This window comes from Dryas octopetala, chromosome 2 (genome assembly GCF_963921425.1).
Source record: "Dryas octopetala chromosome 2, drDryOcto1.1, whole genome shotgun sequence".
Taxonomy (NCBI): domain Eukaryota; kingdom Viridiplantae; phylum Streptophyta; class Magnoliopsida; order Rosales; family Rosaceae; genus Dryas; species Dryas octopetala.
The window spans coordinates 17,832,230-17,854,114 of NC_141367.1; the positions used below are offsets into that span (position 1 = coordinate 17,832,230).

The following is a 21,885-nucleotide window of genomic DNA, read 5'->3' on the forward strand; positions in this document are numbered from 1 at the left end:
TGCAGCTTGGCGATGTCAGCGAGTGAATCATGCAGCTAGGTGATGTCAGCAGCTGGGTGATGTTAGCAAGTAGATCATGCAGCTGGGTGAGGGGCACAACTGGAATTATAACAAAAATAAAAGTGTGGATCATGCAGCTGGTGATGTCAATGAGTGAATCATGCAGCTGGGTGATGTCAGTGATGTGCACATGTGCAGTAATTGGAAAGGGGCACAATTGAAATTATAACAAAAATAAAAGTCAACAGTAGCTATATATCCATTAACTTGGGGGTTTAGACAAAAATTTAAGTAAAATAGGGGGTTATGAATTAACTACAAAAATGGTTAGAAGTTATGAATTAACTAAAATAGAATTAGGGGGTTTATAATTATTTACTATAGTATTAATAACATCTATTTTTATTTTGACACATGTATTGGTTATCCCACGTGGCCGTATATCGGTTACACAAAATAATTTCTCCAATTACAGGGGCATGATTGCTTTAAAACGAATTGATTATTGCAACAAATTGGTTTTTATTATATTAATTATGGTTTTTTATTAATATACTTGTATTTTATACTATAATCTAAAATAGAGAACTTAAAATTTAGATATTAATTTAAATTATTAAAAAATATTAAATATTTGGTTCATTTTAAAGATATCATTGACATAATTTTAAGAGAGACTTAGAGTTCAATCCATTTTAAGAGTTTTTCTTAGACTAAGACCGGTAGTGATTTAGAGTTTTTAATTAAATCCTTTTATTTTTCTTCTTTAACGGATTTATGTTAGGTTTTAACTCTAAACCTAAAATCTCGGAGTTAAAACCTAACATGCAGTCTCTACAAAGTCCATTCTACACCCTAGGAGGGGAAATACCCTTCAAATAGGGGGAAATACCCTTCAAATTGAGAAATGACTTTATTATGAATTAAAATGATTTTCTTATAAATTTTAAAATACTTCCGATCTCCATCTAAAAATTGTTTTTTAAAAGGATCTAAGTCTAATTATCTCTAATTTTAATGATATAATATTTGAAATAAATAAATTTAAAAATTGTAATTTGTAAGAGAATATACGAAAATATAAAACACAGATAGCAATTGACGCATGCTATTTTAATAAGCTTGTATTGACATTGTGCATTGTACATGCTCTTATTGTTAAGTCAATTTTCTTAGATGGCAGAGCCCAAAATCCCGAAGTTAAACCATAACATAAACATTGACAAAGTTCGACGAAAGATGCGAACGTTTGCAACTAAATGAGAGAGAGAGAGAGAGAGAGAGAGAGAGAGAGAGAGAGAGAGAGAGAGAGAGAAGTCAGAAAAGAATCAGATTTTTCGTGAGATTGAATAGGAAACTTGGAAGTTAAGCGAATTCTTGCAAATGTTGTCAATGACCAAATGCAAATGGTTTTACTTTTTCATTGAGACTTGTGGTTCAGTATTGTATATTTGTTGCTAAATTTTAGCCATATGCGCATTAATGCTGTTTAAGTACTAGTGTACTACTGATCATGAGATCTGAAAGCAGAAAAATGGTGACACTCAATGATCCATTGCCTGTAAAGTCTCTTCTCAGATTCAAATCTGTCTCCAACCCTCAATTCTGTCACCACCACCGTAGTCTTGCTTCTAAAGGCATCATCTTGTGTCAAATCGTGGCAACAGCAACTTCGAATCCAGAGGAGGATAGAGTGCTTTGGGAATACAAACTTCAAAAGTGAATCAACTTCTAATCTAAGCTAATTTGAAATGGGAGAAAAAAGAATGAGCTAACACAGCTCAGCAAGCAAATACATATACTTAGTAAGACATTCACAGAGAATATAAAAAAGATGACAAAATGAGAAATAACATTCCCAACAATAGCAATAGAAGTTCATTGATCAAGTTCACATGATCGAAACTGAAAATAGGAGCAGAAAACTCAGAACTAAAATCACATGCAAGTCTATTCATAAACACCATTATACACAAGCCAAAGTGTCCATATACTGATAAGTATACCATCCAACTTGTAAATCAGTCTGAGTCTGATATCCTTTGGGAGTTAAGTCACAGAGTTTCTTAAAGGTCCTATCCTTCAGATTATAAGAGACGACCTTACAAGGAATATGCACTAACAGAGATAAATCCTCTTCATTTTCCTCTCGAGCAACAGAGAGAACAACAAATCTATAAGAGTCCCAGCCACCAGGGTAACAAAAATAGTCCTCCATTATCTCAGGAAATTCGGATATTATCGGGTGAAGATCAACATGGTACTTTAGAGACCAGCCAGAGTAGTCCATCCCCATCTCCAGCACAACAAATTCAGTAACATCAGGACGATAATTTTCAATACGATACAAACGGCCATGGGACTTGCCAAAATATCTACCCTCCCCGTTCTTGTAACTTGGGGAGGGTAGATAATTTTCAACACGATACAAACGGCCATGGGACACCACCACTCCAAAATGCTCTTCATCTATGTCATAATGTAAAAGCGTACCTGACGAGTTAATCCAATGAATTGCGCCATTGCAGTATACCCCGTCAATGTAGATGATACCAAATGAATCAAGGAAAGTAGATTTGCCCAACCTCCAACTTCGAGTCTCAGACGAATATACCTCAACCTCAACTTGTAATCGCGGACGGCCGATAAGATGATCAGTGTTCCGAACGCAGATAACCTCGTAATAAAGGGATTTGGAAGGGTCAAAAGCCAAAGTAACACTCCAAATGTATGTGGATGTAATAGTATCTGGAAGCGTCAAGAATTTGTTGGTAGTGGGATTGACAACATAATATTTGCGGGTTGCGTTTGTTTCACTGCAGGAACCGCACAGAAGCAAGCCATTGCAGGAGTCCAGGATTTGTATGCCTTCAGGGTCTTGGATAAAATTGAGTGGTTCTGGGGGACACCCACATGGGTTTTCATTGTTGGGAAGAGATATGCAGCAGAAATCAGGAATTGACATCTCGGAGAAGAAGCCGGAGATCTTAGGGTTTGGGTTTTGGAGGAGGGTGTGGCGGTCACAGAATTTGGGGTTGGTGATAAGAGAGAGCCAATGCTTGGAGATGCATTTGAAGCGGAGCAAATACCGAACCGGCAAGCACAGGAGGATTTGTGTAAGGAGGTCTTCGTTGTTGGCTACAGCTTCTGCTGAATTGGGACAGAGACTCTGCATTTTGCCTTGGGGTTTTGTTTCAATGGGAGACCGAAGAAGAGGGTGTCAGACTCATACATATAGCAAGGAAAGAGATCCGACCCACTGCTTTGTCCTTGTTAACAATAAGCCCCTGTTATTGCTCCATAAGGTAAAGTCACTTTCCATTCAAAGAAAGAATTACTCAGTGCACCCCTGCCCGAAAAACAAAGTGCACCCTTTTTCATTGAAAATAAAAAATAAAAATCAGTGCACCCAATAGCCTGGTGGAATTATGGACCCCTAACTTGTTCTTTGAGCATCAACACCCAAAATATTTTGTCCTAAACTCTTAGTATGCTCTATAATAAAAGACTACTAAAATTATCAAAGACAAAAGTTCGAAGACCGTTTGGTTGACATTGATTCAGTTTTGGCCTAAAATCACAAATCAAACCAATCTAGTCGGTTTGAGTTTTATCCAAACCAAAACTGATCAAATGATTCAAATCATATGCTTAATTGAGCCAAATCATTCATTTAGTAGATAATTTGAACCTTATGGGATAAATGATAGAGAAACAAAGAATGAGATAATAGAGAGATGAAAATAAAGAAAAGAAGATTTGTTGGAAATACACTAGTAGGAACGCAATATTATAAAATAAAAAAATAAGATATAAATTTAAACAAAGAAAGAAATAAAAATGGCTTGCCAAATGTTGGTTACCGTAGTTTGTTATTCTTAAATTGATTTCGCCCTCTCGGGTTCTTGAATCGGTGCAGCAGGATGATGGTATATCACTCTAAGATAATCTAGTCCAATTTAACTTGAGGAGCTCAATTTACAAATATAAGTGGAGGTGATAGGTATTGATAATTTGATATAAGGGTGTATCTGGGAATGAGAATTCAAACTTTTTTCAATAGATATTTCCACCCACGTGTTTTATTTTCACTCCCATATTTTAATGAAAATAAAATTAATAAATTTATCCTTTTGTAAAATAACATCTAAGAACTTGATTAAACAAAATTTACTTTACCCGGCCATCTACTCTCTATTCACTCACCTCATTATAACGACCTAAACTCTATAAATCCTATAATTTTCTTCTCTCTTTTTCTCATATCATTAATTTTTTTATTATACTATTTTTAGATGATAGACAATCAAATTAATGAACATTGAAAAGAACTCTTCTAATGCAAAAGGAAGCAAAAAAAATTCAAATTGTATGATGTTTTCAATTTTTATTTTTGGGAAAAATTTTCAAACAGGACACCTAGTTTGGGGTCAATCTTAGTTTAGGACACCAGTTTGGGTTTGTGCTAGTTTAGGACACATATTTAGGATTTGTATTAATGTGGGACAATCCGTCACTTCCGTCAAGAATTCCGTTAAAAATAGACATGTGCCATGCACATGACCTATTTTTAAGGGACAAAATGGACAATTCACCATAATATATTAAAATAATTAAAAATAAACAAGATTAAAACTAAAAATATATTAAAAAAGTTTAAAACTATAAACACAAAAAATACAGAAAAAAAAAAAGGATTGAAGAGGGAGATGCAGATCTCACCCCCCCCCCCCCCCGTTTTCACTCAGCCCCAACCACCTCCGGCGGTGGCTTTACTGCCGGCGACGACCCACCCTCTCTTCTCTCTCTCTCTCTCTCTCTCTCTCTCTCTTATTCTCACTTCTCTCTCTCTCGGGCAGCACTCCCTGCACACACCCAGCTCCACCCAAGTCCAGCCCCTCCGGCCACTTTCCCCGACAACCCAAGATCATCGGCGAGCTGTTCTCGCCGGCGCCAACCCCCCCAGACCAGTCCCCTTTGCCAGCCCGCCGCTCTCTCTCTCCTCTGTTCTCTCTCTCCTTCGCGCCCCCTGCAAGCGCACATGGCCCAGCCACCTGACGCCGACCACCTTCCCGGCCGTCTCCTCACTTCTCTCTCTCTCTCTCTCTCTGTCTCTCTCTGTCTCTCTCTCTCTCTCTCTCTCTCTCTCTCCCTCTCCCTCTGTTCCATCTGCGCACCCCTTCTCCACCCAGCCCCAACTCGTGTTTGATTGTTTCTCAATCTCATTAATCAGATCTGTAATTTTAGATCAAGTAATTTGGGTTTTGTCTAAAGGCGTATGCTTTGATTCAGATCTGTAATAATATGAAGATGGTGAACTATTTAGTTTAAATTGATGGAAAGGGTTTTGGTAGATCTGAAATTGGGATGTATATGTGTATTGGGTTTTTGCAGACAACATCGAGGCGGACCTCTAGCGGCGATGTGCAGAGAAATAGAGAGAGAAAAAGGAGGGTGCGATCTGCAGAGAAAAAGAGACAAAGAGAGGAATAGAGAAATGGTGGGAGAGAGAGAGAGTGAGATAGAGAGGGGGGATGGTGGGGTCACTGCCGGCAAGTATGGCCACCGGAGGTGAGTTGGGGCTGGGTGGAGAAGGGGTGCGCTGCCATCTTGTTCTTCTTTCTTTTTTGTTTTAGTTTTATTTTTATTTATTTTAATATATTATGGTGAATTGTCCATTTTGTCCCTTGAAAATAGGTCATGTGCATGGCACATGTCTATTTTTAACGGAATTCTTGACGGAGGTGACGGATTGTCCCACATTAATACAAATCCTAAATATGTGTCCTAAACTAGCACAAACCCAAACTGGTGTCCTAAACTAAGATTGACCCCAAAGTACGTGTCCTGAATGAAAAATTTTCCCTTTATTTTTTGGGTAGAACAACCACACCATGTTCAACTCTTGGGTGGAAACCACCATGAAATTAAGATCCCCCCAACTTCAAAAGTACAACGAATAAGACTGATAATATTGACCCCTTTACTGAGTACTATCCTCCTTTGACATGAAGAACTGCTTGCACCTTTGCAAGATTTAGATAGCTCACATAGTCGCCATAGCATGGATCATGGCCATTAACCTGCATATATATATATATATTATGAGATTAAATTAACTAATTTTGTTTTTTGTTTTTTTTTTGGAATTAGCAGCATTACTTTGTTAAAATCATCTTAATTAATTAATTAGTGACTTACAAAACTAGTTGGGGAAGATAAGAGTTGTGATTGATTAGTGATTTTGGAAGAAAGAAATTATTAAAAAAGATGGGTGGGTGAGATAATTGTTAAGGGAGTGGAAAGAGTGTTTAGTAAGAGGGTGTTTGAGTTGGTATATTAAAGGGTATTATGAGAATAATGAGAGGTGTGAATAATGTTTTTGTATTTTTTTTAATTTAATAGAGGGTGTAAAAATAAGATGGGTGGGGAAATAGGACAAAAGAGTGAGAATATAAGCACTCTTTTCTATATTCTTTTAGTTTTTTAATTACATGGACAAAGGTGAATTTTTCGTATCCAAGTGTCTATAAAATCCTTCAAAAGTTAGTCATTGCACTCTTTTTCATTAAAGGAAGCATAAATTAAGGATGCTCATATCAAGAAGGCTTTACTTGCCAAAGCCAGTTGGAGAAATATCAATAAGGATTAGGGTCCCTGGGCTGAGATGATGAGGAAGAAATATTTGGGTGGCACTAATAGCTTTTATTCTTACCCTGATGTTAGACCCTGGGTATGCTTCTAGTACCCAGAAGAGTGTGTTCTCTGGTCTGAAACACAATGGTCTCTTGTGGAATCTGAAAATGCATGCCTCCCAAAATCAAAACTTTTATTTGGCTTATTTCCCAAGGAAAGCTGCACCTGCACACTAATGAGCAAAGACTCAGAAGGCACCTTGTTGTTAATGTATCATGTTCTCTTTGTGATCATCCTGTCGAGTCATTTCCCTATATCACTTACTGCTCACTTGTTCTAGTTGTTGGGATCCAATATTATCCACATATGTGGAAATTGGAATCTGATTCTGCCCTTGTGAATCTAATCAAGAGTCAATGCGTTGCTTGAGAGACTCTAAGCATTTCTTGTTGGGGACATGGACTTGCAACATTAACCCTGTTTACAGTTAATGTAATTCTGCACCTGATACATTTGCTCACTTAGGCTATTCTCTAGATCAATGTGTTATAGAAAGACTAGAAGAGGTAGACTTGGCCTACTGAGGCACAGTGTGAAATAAAAAGTGAATCAACTTCTAATCTAAGCTAATTTAAAACAGGAGGAAAAAGGTGAGCTACCACAGTTCAGTAAACAACTACTTATAGTTTTTGGCTGGCCTTGCCAAGCATCGCTGCCTCCTTTCAGCGATTGAGGTTTGAGGCTTATGCAGTGGTGGAGGGCCTTTTGCTGGCAAAGTCCAAAGGCTTTAGTTATATCACTTTGGAGAGTGATTCTTTTAATCTGATTCAGAATATTAAGGGAGGTCTCCACAACTGTGAATGGAAAATTTACCCTTTTCTCACAGAGATTTACAAGCTTAGATACTCTTTCACTGAGATTCACTGGTGTTGGATCCCCCGGATTGCTAACAGTGTGGCTGACTGTGCTGCTAGGCATGGTTTAAGGAGTATGTGCATGGAGTCATGGTCTCACCATCCCCCATCCTCCCTTGTGTCGGTTCTTCGCAACGATGGACTCCCTTGCCCCTCCCCCCCCCCCCCCCCCCCCCCTCCACTAATTACTTTGGCTGGGCAGCCACATCTGATGGGCATTCATCCACTTGCTGAGGTCCTGTCTTCAATCAGTCCGGTTTAATTTCAAGCAGCAGTGGCATGCCGCAGCAGTTACTTGTAGCTAACAGTTTTATCTATCTTCCCTTGCTTTCTTTTTGCTGTTCTAGTTACCTTGTCTTTATGATTTGTGTTGTTTTGCTTTACATTTCCTTGGGTTTTAAGAGCATGGGTTCTATCCCCTCTCACTACCTCTCTTTTCCTCTTGTATTGTTTGCTTGTTGCCGCTTGGCTATGAATATCATTATTTCGACCAAAAAAAAAAAGAAAAAAACTACTTATAGTTGGTAAGTGATACACAGAAAGAGAATACAATAGATCTCAAGAAATCAAAGTACAAGACAAAGTGAGAATCACATTCATAACAGTTGCAAAATAACTGAATTGATCAAGTTGACACGAAAGAAATTGAAACATGGGGCAGACAATTCAGAGAATTAAAATACCATCAAACACAAGCCAAAGTCTCAATATATTTGAAAGTATCCTCCCATCCAAGTTGTAAACCACTCTCAGTCTCAGTGCCTCTGGGAGTTAAGTCACAAAGTTTGTTAAAGGATAAGTATAGATCTCAAGAATTCTAAATATAAGACAGTGAGAAATCACATTCACAGTAATAGCAATATAAGTGAGTTGATCAAGTTCACATGACGAAATTGAAAATAGGAGCAGACAATTCAGAGAGTTAAAATCACATGCAAGTCGTATTCAGATTTAAATAGCATCAGACACAAGCCAAAGTCTCCATATAATGATAAGTTTTCCATCCAACTTGTAAACCAGGAGTTAAGTCACAAAGTTTGTTAAAGGTCTTATCCCTTAGATTATAAGAGATGAGGTTACGAGGAATATGCAGCAACAGAGATGAATTGTCCTCCTCATTTTCCTCTCGAGCAACCAAGACAATAACTAATGCATAAAAGTAAAAGACAGTAGGGCCAAAATCCTCACAAACCATCTCAGGAAATGCAGCGATTATTGGGCAAAGATCAACGTTGTATTTTACAGACCAGCCAGAGTAGTCCCTCTCCATCTCCAGCACAACAAGTTGAGTAAAATCGGGAGGATAACTTTCAACAAGATTCAAATGGCCACGGGACTCACCAAAATACATATATACCACTTTGTTGAACCTAGATGTTAAACTATGCACCACTACAAAACAATCTTCATCTATGTCATAGCGTAACAACGCACCTTGTGAGTTAATCCAATGCATTGCGCCATTGCTGTATACCCCGTCAGAGAAGTTGAAACAAAATGAATCAAGATAAGTAGGTTTGTCGAACCTCCAACTTAGAGTCTCAGATGAATATATGTCAACCTCAACTTGTAAGCTGTCAGTGTCAGAAAATTCCTCGGTGATCCGAACGAAGATCACCTTGTAATGAAGCGATTCGGAAGGGTCGAAAGCCAAAGCAGCACCCCAAATGTTATATGCAGATGCACTACTAGTAGGTGGAAGTGTGATGAACCGACTAGTTGTGGGATTGACAACGTAATATATGTCGATTATACTGTATTCAAGGCACAAGAGCAAGCCATTGCAGGACTGCTTAATGCTGAAGCCTCGAGGGTTTGTAACGAAATTGAGAGGTACTGAGGGACACCCAGATGGGTTTTCATTGCTAGGAAGAGATATGCTGTAGAAATCAGAAACTGAAGTGTTGGAGAAGAAGAAGCCGGAGATCGTAGGGTTTGGGTTTTGGAGGGTGTGGCTGTCACAGAATTTGGGGTTGGAGATAAGAGAGTACCATTGCTTGGAGACGCATTTGAAGCGGAGCAGAGATCGAGCAGGCAAGCACACAAGGAATTGTGTAAGGAGGTCTTCGTTGTTGGCTATGGCTTCTGCTGATTGGGAACAGAGACTCTGCATTTTCGGTTTTCCAAAGGGTTTGCTTGCTTCAACGGGGGTCACTGTGAGACTGAAGCAGAGGGTGTGAAACATACAGCGAGATCTAAGCCCTTGGTTAGCCCTAGTGGTGGTAAGGGTTAAAATTAGATTAGGTACAGGTTCGATTCCTTTCGATGTGACAAAAGAAAAAAAAAACATATAGCAAAATCTGGCCCACTCCTTTGTCCTTGTTTACAATAAGCCCATATTAGATGCAGCACAAACCATACAGACTCGAAACAATATACAAGCACCAACCAAAGTTTTATTTATATTGTTGTGCTGTGAAAAAAATTATTTTTAATTGATCTGTAAAAATAATTAATTGCGAAGTAAAGTAATTGAATATTTAGTAAATTATGCTTATAAAAAAAATTGTGAATATAAAAAATAGTATTTGATAAATTTTAGTGTTGAATTTTTGTAATTCTGTAATAACTAAAATGAACCTAAGATGCTGAAAATGTTTTACTCATATGTTTGGTAAAAGGAAAAATTCAGCTGCATTTATGCATTTTATTTTCCAAGTATAATGATATGTGACAGATGTTGGATATCTCACTTGGAAGAGTTGTAGAATTGCCCACACTCCTTCAAAAAAAATGATAATATGTGAACAAAATATTATAAAAACTACCAAAACTTTTGAAATAAAAATTAAAAAGAAATTAAATTAATTAAAAAAAATAAAAAAGAAGGCCTATACGCCTGCCGATCCCTCTACTCACCCCATCACATCTTCCTTTTCTTCTTCTTCACTAGAGCATCCCCACTGCCCCCACCCCTAAGCCCTTGCAGATCTTCCCCGACTCTCTCTCTCTCTCTCCCTCCCTCCCTCCCTCCTTCCTTCCCTCTCTCTCTCTCTCTCTCATCTAATTGAACCTGCGTTACTTAAATAAACCAAAATTGTTTTTTTTTGGTGGAAAAATAAACCAGAATTTGAGCTTGAGCCCAACGATAAGTGTTGATGCAAAAATATATGTACATCACCTAAAATATGGGTTGTAGGCATAGAGAATGTAGAAAATCAAAAACACAAGAGATTTTAGGTGGTTCACCCAGTATATTTTTCTTTCTCTGTATTTGGAGAGATTACAATTGTGTGAGAGCATTAGTTTGTGAGATGCTGTAAAAATGTAAATGAATCACCCCCCTAACACTTGGGGGTAAATATGTTTAGAATTAATTATCATATAGTACAGGTCAACTTATGTATGTAACCAAACACACCCTATGCTTGATTGTGTAACAATTAGGTAATGTGTATTTAACAATCAGGTATTCATTTTAGACATCAAGCACATGTCTGCCACATGTCCTTTTTTAAGTAGTCACTTTTATTGGTTTGCCTTTGTCCATTTCAGTTGTTATTTTCATTGCTTTTTTTTTTTTTTCGATATATTTCCAGATCTCACAACTCACAAGCTCCAGATCGATCTCTCTTTCCCCCTCTATCTCTCTATGTCATCTCTCTCCCCTCTTTCTCCACAAATTGTGTGAGTTCGCAGAGAACATAAATGAAAGATGACCTCTTTCTCTCTCTCTCTCTCTCTCTCTCCTCGCTCTCTATAAATCGTTTGAGTTGCAGAGATCGAAAATGAAGGATGGTTGCGGATCACGGCCTAGAATATTATGCTCCGTTGCCGACGGAGGATAGATCGTCGTCGAAGCTGAACTCATTCTTCAAAGGTAGAGATCACACAAAGGATGTATTGTTGGTGGCGAGATTGCTTTGTGAAATTACATATGTCGATTTGTTTGTGGCCTCTGTTTTCGTATTGATTTTGATTTTGAAATCAATTTTTCACATTTTATTGTTGCTATAGCTACAGTTGCAATTGCGGGTTTAGGTGCAGTTTCAGTTGTAATTTCAGAATTTTCAAATTTGTTATACCAATTTGAATATGAGAGGTCTCGGAAATCTTAAATTTTTTGTTTTGTAGCAATTTCAGTTTGATCTTGGAGATGAGATTGCAGTTTCATGTGGTTTCTGATCATGGTGAGTTGTGGCTTGGGGTGGTTTCACTTTTTATTTTGTATTCTCGGCCCGCAATTGAAGAAAGGATTACTTTATTTTCATCTCTCTATTAACTCATTCTTTGTTTCTCTATCATTTATCCCATAAGGTTCAAATTGTCTACTAAATGAATGATTTGGCTCAATTAAGCATATGATTTTAATCATTTGATCAGTTTTTGTTTGGATAAAACTCAAACCGACTAGATTGGTTTGATTTGTGATTTTAGGCAAAAACAAAATCAATGTCAACCAAACGGTCTTCGAACTTTTTTGTTTGATAATTTTTGTAGTCTTTTATTATAGAGCATACTTGGGGTGTTGATGCTCAAAGAACAAATTAGGGGTCCATAATTCCACCAGGCTGTTGGGTGCACTGATTTTTATTTTTTTATTATTTACAATGAAAAAGGGTGCACTGAGTAATTCTTTATTTGAATGGAAACAATAATACTAATTATTCTACATTTTTTTTTTCACATTTGTATCCCATCTAATGTGTCATTACTTCACTAGAATGATATTTCATTTTTTTTTTTTTTTCAGATTTTAGTTTTTAGTTTTTAGTGTCCAATATATAAATGTCATATAAGATGGTATGAAATTATGATATAAAAGTGTGGTAAGTGTAGCCTTAAAATGGAAATTGACTTTACCTCATGGAGCAATAACATGGGCTTATTGTTAACAAGGACAGAGTAGTGGGTCGGATCTGTATCTTTCCTCGCTATATGTATGAGTCTGACACCCTCTTCTTCGGTCTCCCATTGAAACAAAACCCCAGGGCAAAATGCAGAATCTCTGTCCCAATTCAGCAGAAGCTGTAGCCAACAACGAAGACCTCCTTACACAAATCCTTCTGTGGTTGCCTGCTCGGTATTTGCTCCGCTTCAAATGCGTCTCCAAGCATTGGCTCTCTCTTATCACCAACCCCAAATTCTGTGACCGCCACACCCTCCAAAACCCAAACCCTAAGATCTCCGGCTTCTTCTCCGAGATGTCAATTCCTGATTTCTGCTGCATATCTCTTCCCAACAATGAAAACCCATGTGGGTGTCCCCCAGAACCACTCAATTTTATCCAAGACCCTGAAGGCATACAAATCCTGGACTCCTGCAATGGCTTGCTTCTGTGCGGTTCCTGCAGTGAAACAAACACAACCCGCAAATATTATGTTGTCAATCCCACTACAAACAAATTCTTGACGCTTCCAGCTACTATTACATCCACATACATTTGGAGTGTTACTTTGGCTTTTGACCCTTCCAAATCTCTGCATTACAAGGTTATCTGCGTTCGGAACACTGATCTGCCTATCGGCCATCCGCGATTACAAGTTGAGGTTGAGATATATTCGTCTGAGACTCGAAGTTGGAGGTTGGGCAAATCTACTTTCCTTGATTCATTTGGTATCATCTACATTGACGGGGTATACTGCAATGGCGCAATTCATTGGATTAACTCGTCAGGTACGCTTTTACATTATGACATAGATGAAGAGCATTTTGGAGTGGTGGTGTCGAGCTCCCCAACTTACAAGTACGGGGAGGGTAGATATTTTGGCAAGTCCCATGGCCGTTTGTATCGTGTTGAAAATTATCGTCCTGATGTTACTGAATTTGTTGTGCTGGAGATGGGGATGGACTACTCTGGCTGGTCTGTAAAGTACCATGTTGATCTTCACCCGATAATATCCTTATTTCCTGAGATAATGGAGGACTATTTTTGTGACCCTGGTGACTGGGACTCTTATAGATTTGTTGTTCTCTCTGTTGCTCGAGAGGAAAATGAAGAGGATTTATCTCTGTTGGTGCATATTCCTTGTAAGGTCGTCTCTTACAATCTGAAGGATAGGACCTTTAAGAAACTCTGTGACTTAACTCCCAAAGGCACTCTGACTGAGACTGATTTACAAGTTGGATGGTATAGTACTTATCAGTATATGGAGACTTTGGCTTGTATCTAAAGGTGTTTCTGAATAGACTTGCATGTGATTTTAGTTCTGAGTTTTCTCATTTTCTGCTCCTCTTTTCAGTTTCGATCATGTGAACTTGATCAATTAACTTCTATTGCTATTGTTGGGAATGTTATTTCTCATTTTGTCATCTTTTTTATATTCTCTGTGAATGTCTTACTAAATATATGTATTTGCTTGCTGAGCTGTGTTAGCTCATTCTTTTTTCTCCCATTTCAAATTAGCTTAGATTAGAAGTTGATTCACTTTTGAAGTTTCTATTCCCAAAACACTCTATCCTCCTCGGGATTCGAAGTTGCTGTTGCCACGATTTGACACAAGATGATGCCTTTAGAGGCAAGACTACGGTGGTGGTGACAGAATTGAGGGTTGGAGACACATTTGAATCTGAGAAGAGACTTTACAGGCAATGGATCATTGAGTGTCACCATTTTTCTGCTTTCAGATCTCATGATCAGTAGTACTTAAACAGCATTAATGCGCATATGGCTAAAATTTAGCAACAAATATACAATACTGAGCCATTGTTAAAGTCTCAATGAAAAAGTAAAACCATTTGCATTTGGTCATTGACAACATGTGCAAGAATTGGCTTAACTTCCAAGTTTCTTATTCAATCTCACCAAAAATCTGATTCTTTTCTGACTTCTCTCTCTCTCTCCCTCTCCCATTTAGTTGCAAACGTTCGCATCTTTCGTCGAGCTTTGTCGACGTTTATGTTATGGTTTAACTTCGGAATTTTGGGGTTTGCCATCTGAGAAAATTGCCTTAACAATAAGAGCATGTACAATGCACAGAGTCAATAGCTATCTGCGTTTTATATTTTCGTATATTCTTTTACAAATTAAAATTTTTAAATTTATTTATTTCAAATATTATACCATTAAAATTAGAGATAATTAGGCTTAGATCCTTTAAAAAAATAATTTTTAAATGGAGACTGTAAGTATTTTAAAATTTATAAGAAAATCCTTTTAATTCATAATAAAGTCATTCCCCAATTTAAAGGGTATTTCTCCCTATTTGAAGGGTATTCCCCTCCTAGGGTATAGAGTGGGCTTTGTAGAGGCTGCATGTTAGGTTTTAACTCCGAGATTTTGAGTTTAGAGTTAAAACCTAACATAAAGCCGTCAAAGAAGAAAAATAAAATGACTTAATTAAAAACTCTAAATCACTACCGGTCTTAGTCTAAAAAAAACTTTTAAAATGGACTGAACTCTAAGTCTCCCTTAAAATTATGTCAATGATATCTTTAAAATGAACCAAATATTTAATATTTTTTAATATTTTAAATTAATACCTAAATTTTAAGTTCGCTATTATAGATTATAGTATAAAATAACAAGTATATTAATAAAAAAACCATAATTAATATAATAAAAACCAATTTGTTGCAATAATCAATTGGTTTTAAAGCAATCATGCCCTTGTAATTGGAGAAATTATTTTGTGTAACCGATACACGGCCACGTGGGATAACCAATACATGTGTCAAAATAAAAATAGATGTTATTAATACTATAGTAAATAACTATAAACCCCCTAATTCTATTTTAGTTAATTCATAACCTCTAGCCATTTTTGTAGTTAATTCATAACCCCCTTATTTTACTTAAATTTTTGTCTAAACCCCTTAGTCAATGGATATATAGCTACTGTTGATTTTTATTTTTGTTATAATTTCAGTTGTGCCCCTTCCTAATTACTGCACATGTGCACATCACTGATATCACCCAGCTGCATGATTCACTCGCTGACATCGCTCAGCTGCAAGATTCACACTTTTATTTTTTTTATAATTCCAGTTGTCCCCCTCACCCAGCTGCATGATCCACTCGCTGACATCACCTAGCTGCAGGATTCACTCGTTGACATCGCCAAGCTGCATGATCCACACTTTTATTTTTGTTATAATTCTAGTTGTGCCCCTCACCCAGCTGCATGATCCACTCGCTGACATCGCCCAGCTGCTGACATCACCCAACTGCATGATTCACTCGCTGACATCGCCTAGCTGCATAATCCACACTTTTATTTTTGTTATAATTCTAGTTGTGCCACTCACCCAGTTGCATGATCCACTCGCTGACATAGCTTGGTCTAGCGACATCTCCATCCCATATCTAAAAAATTGAAAAAACAAGTTGGGTGAAAAATGAACAAATCAATGTTTAAACACCAGACCTTGTTCAAATGGGAAGCACAACCAACTCAACCAAGTTGCAACTTGTGTAAGTGTAATAGAATTAACTATATTTATACATTTTTATAGAAATTCAATTTCTAATTTTAAGTTGTCTATTTTTATTGCAAATTAGTGTAACTATTTTTATATTTCAAAATAGTGTAATTATTTATTTTTATTACAAAGTAGTGTAACTATTTTTTGTACGTGCTTGACTTGAGTTCGAGTCACTTTGTGTGCAAATTCTTATTTTGCACATAAAGGCTAGTTATATAGTAGAGCCTGTGTGGCAAGTAGTGGCTCAAGAAGTAGCGGACTATGCTAGTGTGTCAATGGGACGGGCCAGCGGAAGCGATCAATGAAACTAAAAATCGATAATTGAAACTGAAAAAACGATCACTAAAACTAAAAAATCGATAACTAAAACAAAAAAAACGATTACTGAAATTGAATCGATTATTGAAACTAAATCAATCACTGAAACTGAAAATCAATAACTGAAACTGAAAATGAAAAATCTATAATTGAAACTTATAGATGAAACTGAAAATCTTTTTTCGTTCCAACTAAAAAAAAAGAGTTTTTTTCGTTACATGCAAAGGATGAAACCTAAGATTTCGAGATTAACTGAGAGTGAGTTGGGTAATGAATTAAAATTATGATAAGTTTAGCTTTTAATTTCTAAGATTGAATGTTGATTTATCGTATTATTTTCTCATTTTTGGAAACTAATTGAAAAAGTTTTTAATAATTTTATTCATCAAATCATATGGTTCAAATAGTTTTATTCTAAGTCAATAAGAGATCGATTCTCCTTTAGCCACTCAGTAGGGAATATCGGTGAAATTAGTCTGTCTACCGCTTTCTTTTATAACAGAGTCGTTATTCCCGACTAGCATAGACGTCTCTCGTAAGGGCGAAGTAAATTAAGATGCATGCTGATTCGAATACAACCCATTTAATTGAGTGCTAGAAAGTCAAACAATCTAACACCCATTTATTAAATGAGAAGACACCAAAACATTTCATGTAATTTGTTTAATAATCAATTCATTGTTAATCAAATAAAACAAGACGACCCATCTAATTTCGGGAATTAGGTGAGAATGAGGTGAAATACAAATTCGGATATGAGTATGGGTAAAATTTAGAGTTATAGTGTAAAATTTACCATTCTTAGTTTTAGAGTTATAGTATAAAATTTAGCTTCCAAATTTGAGTCAAGCGAAAGTCTAAACCATAGAAGAAAAAAAAAAAAAGTAAAGGGCCAAAAAACCAGAAAAAACGGCTATAAGTGTAAAGAAAACGAAAAAACAAATGACGGGGGCCAGAAAAAGAGTGAAAAAGATGCCAAGACATGTACGAACATGTCATGTTTCATTTACAGTGCAACACGTGTCATGTATTCACCTTCTGATTATTGTTTCTACATGTTTGTTGACTGTGTCTGAGTTGTGACTTGTCATGCAAATTGTGTCCATTGTGAGAGTTGGTGACTTACAACTCAACTCACAAGTGTCCACCCAACTCACTGAGACAAACAGCTGAACTCGGAGACTGTACAGAAGACTGAGAATATGGCACCTGAGAGAGGCAGAGGAGGAGGTGCAAGAAGAAGAAGCTGCAAAGCCGAGGAATATTCCGGTGCAGCTGCTGCAGTGGCCAGCTCAGCAGACCTCTTGATCGAGATCCTAATGCACCTCCCAGCAAAGCCGATTCTCAGATTCAAGTGTGTTTCAAAGCAGTGGTACTCTATAATCTCTAATCCTCAATTTACTATCAATTACGCCAAAAGAAATCCAAACCCTCTTTGGGTTTGTTGTTGAATGGTCGTCTACAGCCCTACCCTGAATTTTTCTTCGTTTCCCTTGGAGGTTATCGCCAAATTGGGAGAGACCCAAAATTCCTTAGCATCCCCAAAATCGAAATTCAACATTTCTGTAATGGGTTGTTGTGCTATTCCAAGCCTCACATGGATGCCCCTGAGTTCACTTCTTATTATGTTTGTAATTCTGCTTCTGGGGAGTCCAAAAGAATAAGGGTTCTCGGAAGTCCATCAAGCATGAGGTTGATGGCTGTTAATTTGGTATTTGATCCTTCAAGTTCACCTTATTACAAAGTAGTTTTTGTTAGTGAAACATCTGGGTCAGAATTGTATCATCTGATCAAAATCGATATTTACTCGTCTGAGACTCAGTCTTGGAGACCCAGCACAAAGGGACTTTTCATTGTGCCATATGATGTAGGCTTTGGCAATGGGGTTTATTGGAATGGTGCAATTTATTGGTTCCAGCAGAAGAAGAGCACTTTGGCTTATTTTGATTTGGATGCTGACTGCCTTGAAAGATTGCAAATGCCATCACTTCCTCGGAGTCTGAATTTCGAGTATTTTGGCGAGTCAGGTGGGCATTTGCATCTTGTTGGGACCTGCAGGCCTATGACTACTCTGTTCACTGTCTTCGAAATGCAGAACGATAGGTCCGGGTGGTTTGTGAAGTATCATGGTGATTTTTACGCTTTAGCAACTGCCTTTCCGAAGATGGTTACTCATAAACCGAGTAGGCTTTATGTGTTTTCTCCAGTGAGCCTGTTTAGAGGAAAAGAAGAGGAGTTGAGCATTGTGCTAACAATACCTGGGAGTGTGGTCCAGTATAATGTCAATGCTAAGACCTCAAAGAAGCTCTGTGATCTGCCAAAAGGTTTCATTTTCAATGAATTTCCAGCACAATACATGAAGTTGAAAGCGCATCAATACATTGAGACCCTTGCTTCCATATGAAACCGTACGAAAGCAGTGTTTTTGTGGTATCTCCTCGCTCTCTTCTTCCTTAACTTTATAAGGATGATTTTGCTAGTGTTTCTATTTTATACTCGTCACCAAGTTGTAAGTTATGCAAACAAAAATTTGGCTATATAAGAACTTTAGATGGAGGAGTATAACTTAATAGTCTTAATTGCTTTCTAACTGAGACTGACTAGGTTTGTTGCTTCGAACTTTAGAGCCATGTATGATTGAGAAGTTTGCAAATAACAGTTCTTTCTTTCATGTGTTTCTACTGCTATGAAAGAAAGAACTTTCCATGTTGCTATAGCTACAGTTGCAATTGCGGGTTTAGATGCAGTTTTGGTTACAGATTTAGGTGCAGTTTCAGTTGCGGGTTTAGGTGCAGTTTCAGTTGTAGTTTCAGAATTTTCAAATTTGTTATACCAATTTGAATATGAGAGGTCTCGGAAATCTTAAATTTTTTGTTATGTAGCAATTTCAGTTTGATCTTGGAGATGAGATTGCAGTTTCATGTGTTTTCTGATCATGGTGAGTTGTGGCTTGGGGTAGTTTCACCTTTTATTTTGTATTCTCGGCCTGCAATTGAAGAAAGGATTAGCAGGGACATGCTTGAAACTTTTATTAGTTGGCGTATGCTTTTTTGTCCTTGTCATAGGCGGCTAAATGTTGGGCATCTAGAATGTGACCTGGAAATTAAATTTGTGGGTTTGAGTATTTTTTATTAATATTTTAAATTGTCATTACCTTAAAGTTACTTTAAGGGACTCATATGTTTATATAAGGAAAATAAATGGGTCATTAGATCAAGTAGGCAATTGGGCCAAGTGGGCAAATGTGCCCTGTATACGTAACTGATGGGTTTCTTCTTTTGGGCCTCTGTCCTCAAACTCTTTAATACGGAGCCCAATAGACAGCCCGAGATGTCACCCAGTGGTTGGCTCTGCTACTTGGCAATTTGTTGTCATTGGTCAAATCAAAGGAGTGGATTTTATCCACAAACAATAAAGCCCATGTTCAATGCTACACAAACCATAGAATCAAAACAATTTGCAAGTACCTATGGCCAAAGAAAAAAAACCAATTTACAAGAACAAAACTGCTACAGGCAAAACTTTATATTTTAATTTAATAAATCACAATTGATGTGAGAGTTTTTTATTTCTTCGCTTATGGATCCACTTTAGACTTTATTTATTTACTAATAGAGCACACATTAGACATCATTATTTACTAGGAAGAAATTGACATCATCTGCCTTGGGATCAATAAGTTGCGATACAAGATGAAAATGGTGCCTCTAGCATTATTATTACAAGCACACCAAGCTTTGGGCCATTTTACTGGCGCTTGCAATGGCAAGGTAAGCAGTCAAGCAGAGTTCTATATCCTTCTAAAGAATTAATCAGTGCACTCTTCTTCGTCAAAAATGAAAAATATAAATCATGGCACCTAATTTCTCACAATACTCAGCACTCCAATTTTAGAATAAGCTCTTGGGTTAGTCTAGGTGGTGGTGGAGAGTAGAGTAATGAGTGAGTATTAAAATTAGTTCGGATTGAATCACTTTTAATGTAACAACAAAGAAAATATGACATTAATCACTGAATCCAACCCAATTATAAATTATCCCAAAAATAACCCTTCAAATAATTTAAAGATAAATTGAAAAACTGACGGAGGAGACCATTCAAGGCCGATGCCCTCCAATAAGGGAGGTCGGTGAGGTCACCACCACCTTCTTATGAAATAGTTAAGTTGCTCCATAATAGATATAAACAGTTCTTTTCTCTACATTAAATTCTAACATCTTTCATAAGTCATAACCAAAAATGCAGGAAAAAAAAAAAAAGAAAAACTAAAAAGTAACTTCTTCGGTAACACTAAAGAAAAATAATTAAAAATAAGATAGCTAATAATACAACATGAAGTGTTTGACCTATGTAGTAAAGTATATCTGACGTGGTGTTGAAGGAAAGAGCTTTAGATTAATGTAATTTGATAGGTTATTTTAATTAATTGCAAGAAAGTTAAATATAATCTATATAACTTTTATATTGCCATCTCTTCCTTCTCTCAATCACTCTTGTGTTTGAACAGCCATACATAAAACCAAATGACATTTTTGTATTGTCATTAAACTACTACTTTTGCCCAGTGGCCACAAAAAAAAAAAAAAAAACCCTACTAATTTTGCCCACGTTTCTTTAATTTTGACAATTCTAGTCCAATATTACAATTCCAGCTGTCTAGTACTTCCAGAGATGTTTCAGAACTACCTTGACCCCATGACTGTCATTTTTATGCATTTGTTTTATTTTCTGTCCAAGACAATGAAGACCGGGGTAACTGGTAAGTGTCTTAGGACTTGAAACTTTTTTTAAATTTAGTTTTAGTTTTTTAATTACATGGACAGCCCCCACCTTTTATTTGGCCTCTTTCCCAAGGGAAGCTGCAGAGCCTGCAGCTGCTCACTGATGAGCAAAGACTCAGAAGGCAGCTTGCTGTTGATTCTTCATGTTCTCTCTGTCATAGGGAACCTTCCCTTTATGATCACTTGGTGCAAATATGTGATCTTGAGCTTCTTAGAAGAAGGGAAGATGCTAATTGTTGAGAGAAATCTCAGATTGAAGATGTGAGAGCCTTACTAGTGGCTTATAAGGATTTGGGCTACTCCTCCCATTGCCAATTGGTTTTGGGTTGGATGCTCTAATTCTATCATGGTATCAGAATTGGTTATCCGCGTGTAAGGCCCAACGGTCACACGTGCTCCCACGTCACCTAATACAATTTGTTCAAGTGTAAGGCTCAAAATACCGCCACACGTGCGGGGCGTGTTAAGAGTAATGTGGAGCAATATCCCACATCGAAAAACTAGAGCTTAGCATATGTGCTTATAAGTCTTGTGCCTCTCCACCCATTGCCAATTGGTTTTGGGATGGATGCCTAGATTTCTTCATGGTATCAGAGCAGGTTATCCACATGACACGCCTAACGGTCACACGTGCTCCCACGTCACCCAATATATTTCTATATAAAAAAATAATTTAAAATACCCTAAAGGGTCTAAACCCTAATATCATATACCATATCCTAGTTTGAGGTTTTTGGGCAATTGGAAAAAAAAAATGATTTGGGGTTTTGTTTGGCCGTTTTGGGGTTTCGTTTAATTGCTTTTAAACCCTAAACCAATAAAATCTAATACATTTTTATATAAAAAATATGGGTAAATTATAATTAAATATC

General features: G+C 37.1%; 3 protein-coding genes and 1 pseudogene across 3 annotated transcripts; 2 read left to right on the forward strand and 2 right to left on the reverse strand.

Moving 5' to 3' along the window:
* Positions 1–1,966: 1,966 nt before the first annotated feature.
* LOC147293624 (F-box protein At5g07610-like) lies at positions 1,967–3,224 on the reverse strand. The gene has a single exon (XM_086231098.1). The coding sequence runs from the start codon at positions 3,173–3,175 to the stop codon at positions 1,967–1,969; it is 1,209 nt and encodes a 402-aa protein (XP_086087224.1). The 5' UTR covers positions 3,176–3,224.
* A 5,243-nt stretch (positions 3,225–8,467) lies between these two features.
* LOC147293625 (F-box protein At5g07610-like) lies at positions 8,468–9,737 on the reverse strand. Its single transcript, XM_086233908.1, has one exon. The coding sequence runs from the start codon at positions 9,733–9,735 to the stop codon at positions 8,512–8,514; it is 1,224 nt and encodes a 407-aa protein (XP_086090034.1). The 5' UTR covers positions 9,736–9,737; the 3' UTR covers positions 8,468–8,511.
* A 2,707-nt stretch (positions 9,738–12,444) lies between these two features.
* Positions 12,445–13,732, forward strand: LOC147293626 (F-box protein At5g07610-like). The gene has a single exon (XM_086234032.1). The coding sequence runs from the start codon at positions 12,488–12,490 to the stop codon at positions 13,661–13,663; it is 1,176 nt and encodes a 391-aa protein (XP_086090158.1). The 5' UTR covers positions 12,445–12,487; the 3' UTR covers positions 13,664–13,732.
* Positions 13,733–17,434: 3,702 nt separating this feature from the next.
* LOC147293627 (F-box protein At5g07610-like) lies at positions 17,435–19,007 on the forward strand (annotated as a pseudogene).
* Positions 19,008–21,885: the final 2,878 nt, after the last annotated feature.

Excerpts from the sequence above, each read along its gene's own strand:
- LOC147293624 (XM_086231098.1), bottom strand. The coding sequence starts at position 3,175 with ATGCAGAGTCTCTGTCCCAATTCAGCAGAAGCTGTAGCCAACAACGAA.
- LOC147293625 (XM_086233908.1), bottom strand. The coding sequence starts at position 9,735 with ATGTTTCACACCCTCTGCTTCAGTCTCACAGTGACCCCCGTTGAAGCA.
- LOC147293626 (XM_086234032.1), top strand. The coding sequence starts at position 12,488 with ATGCAGAATCTCTGTCCCAATTCAGCAGAAGCTGTAGCCAACAACGAA.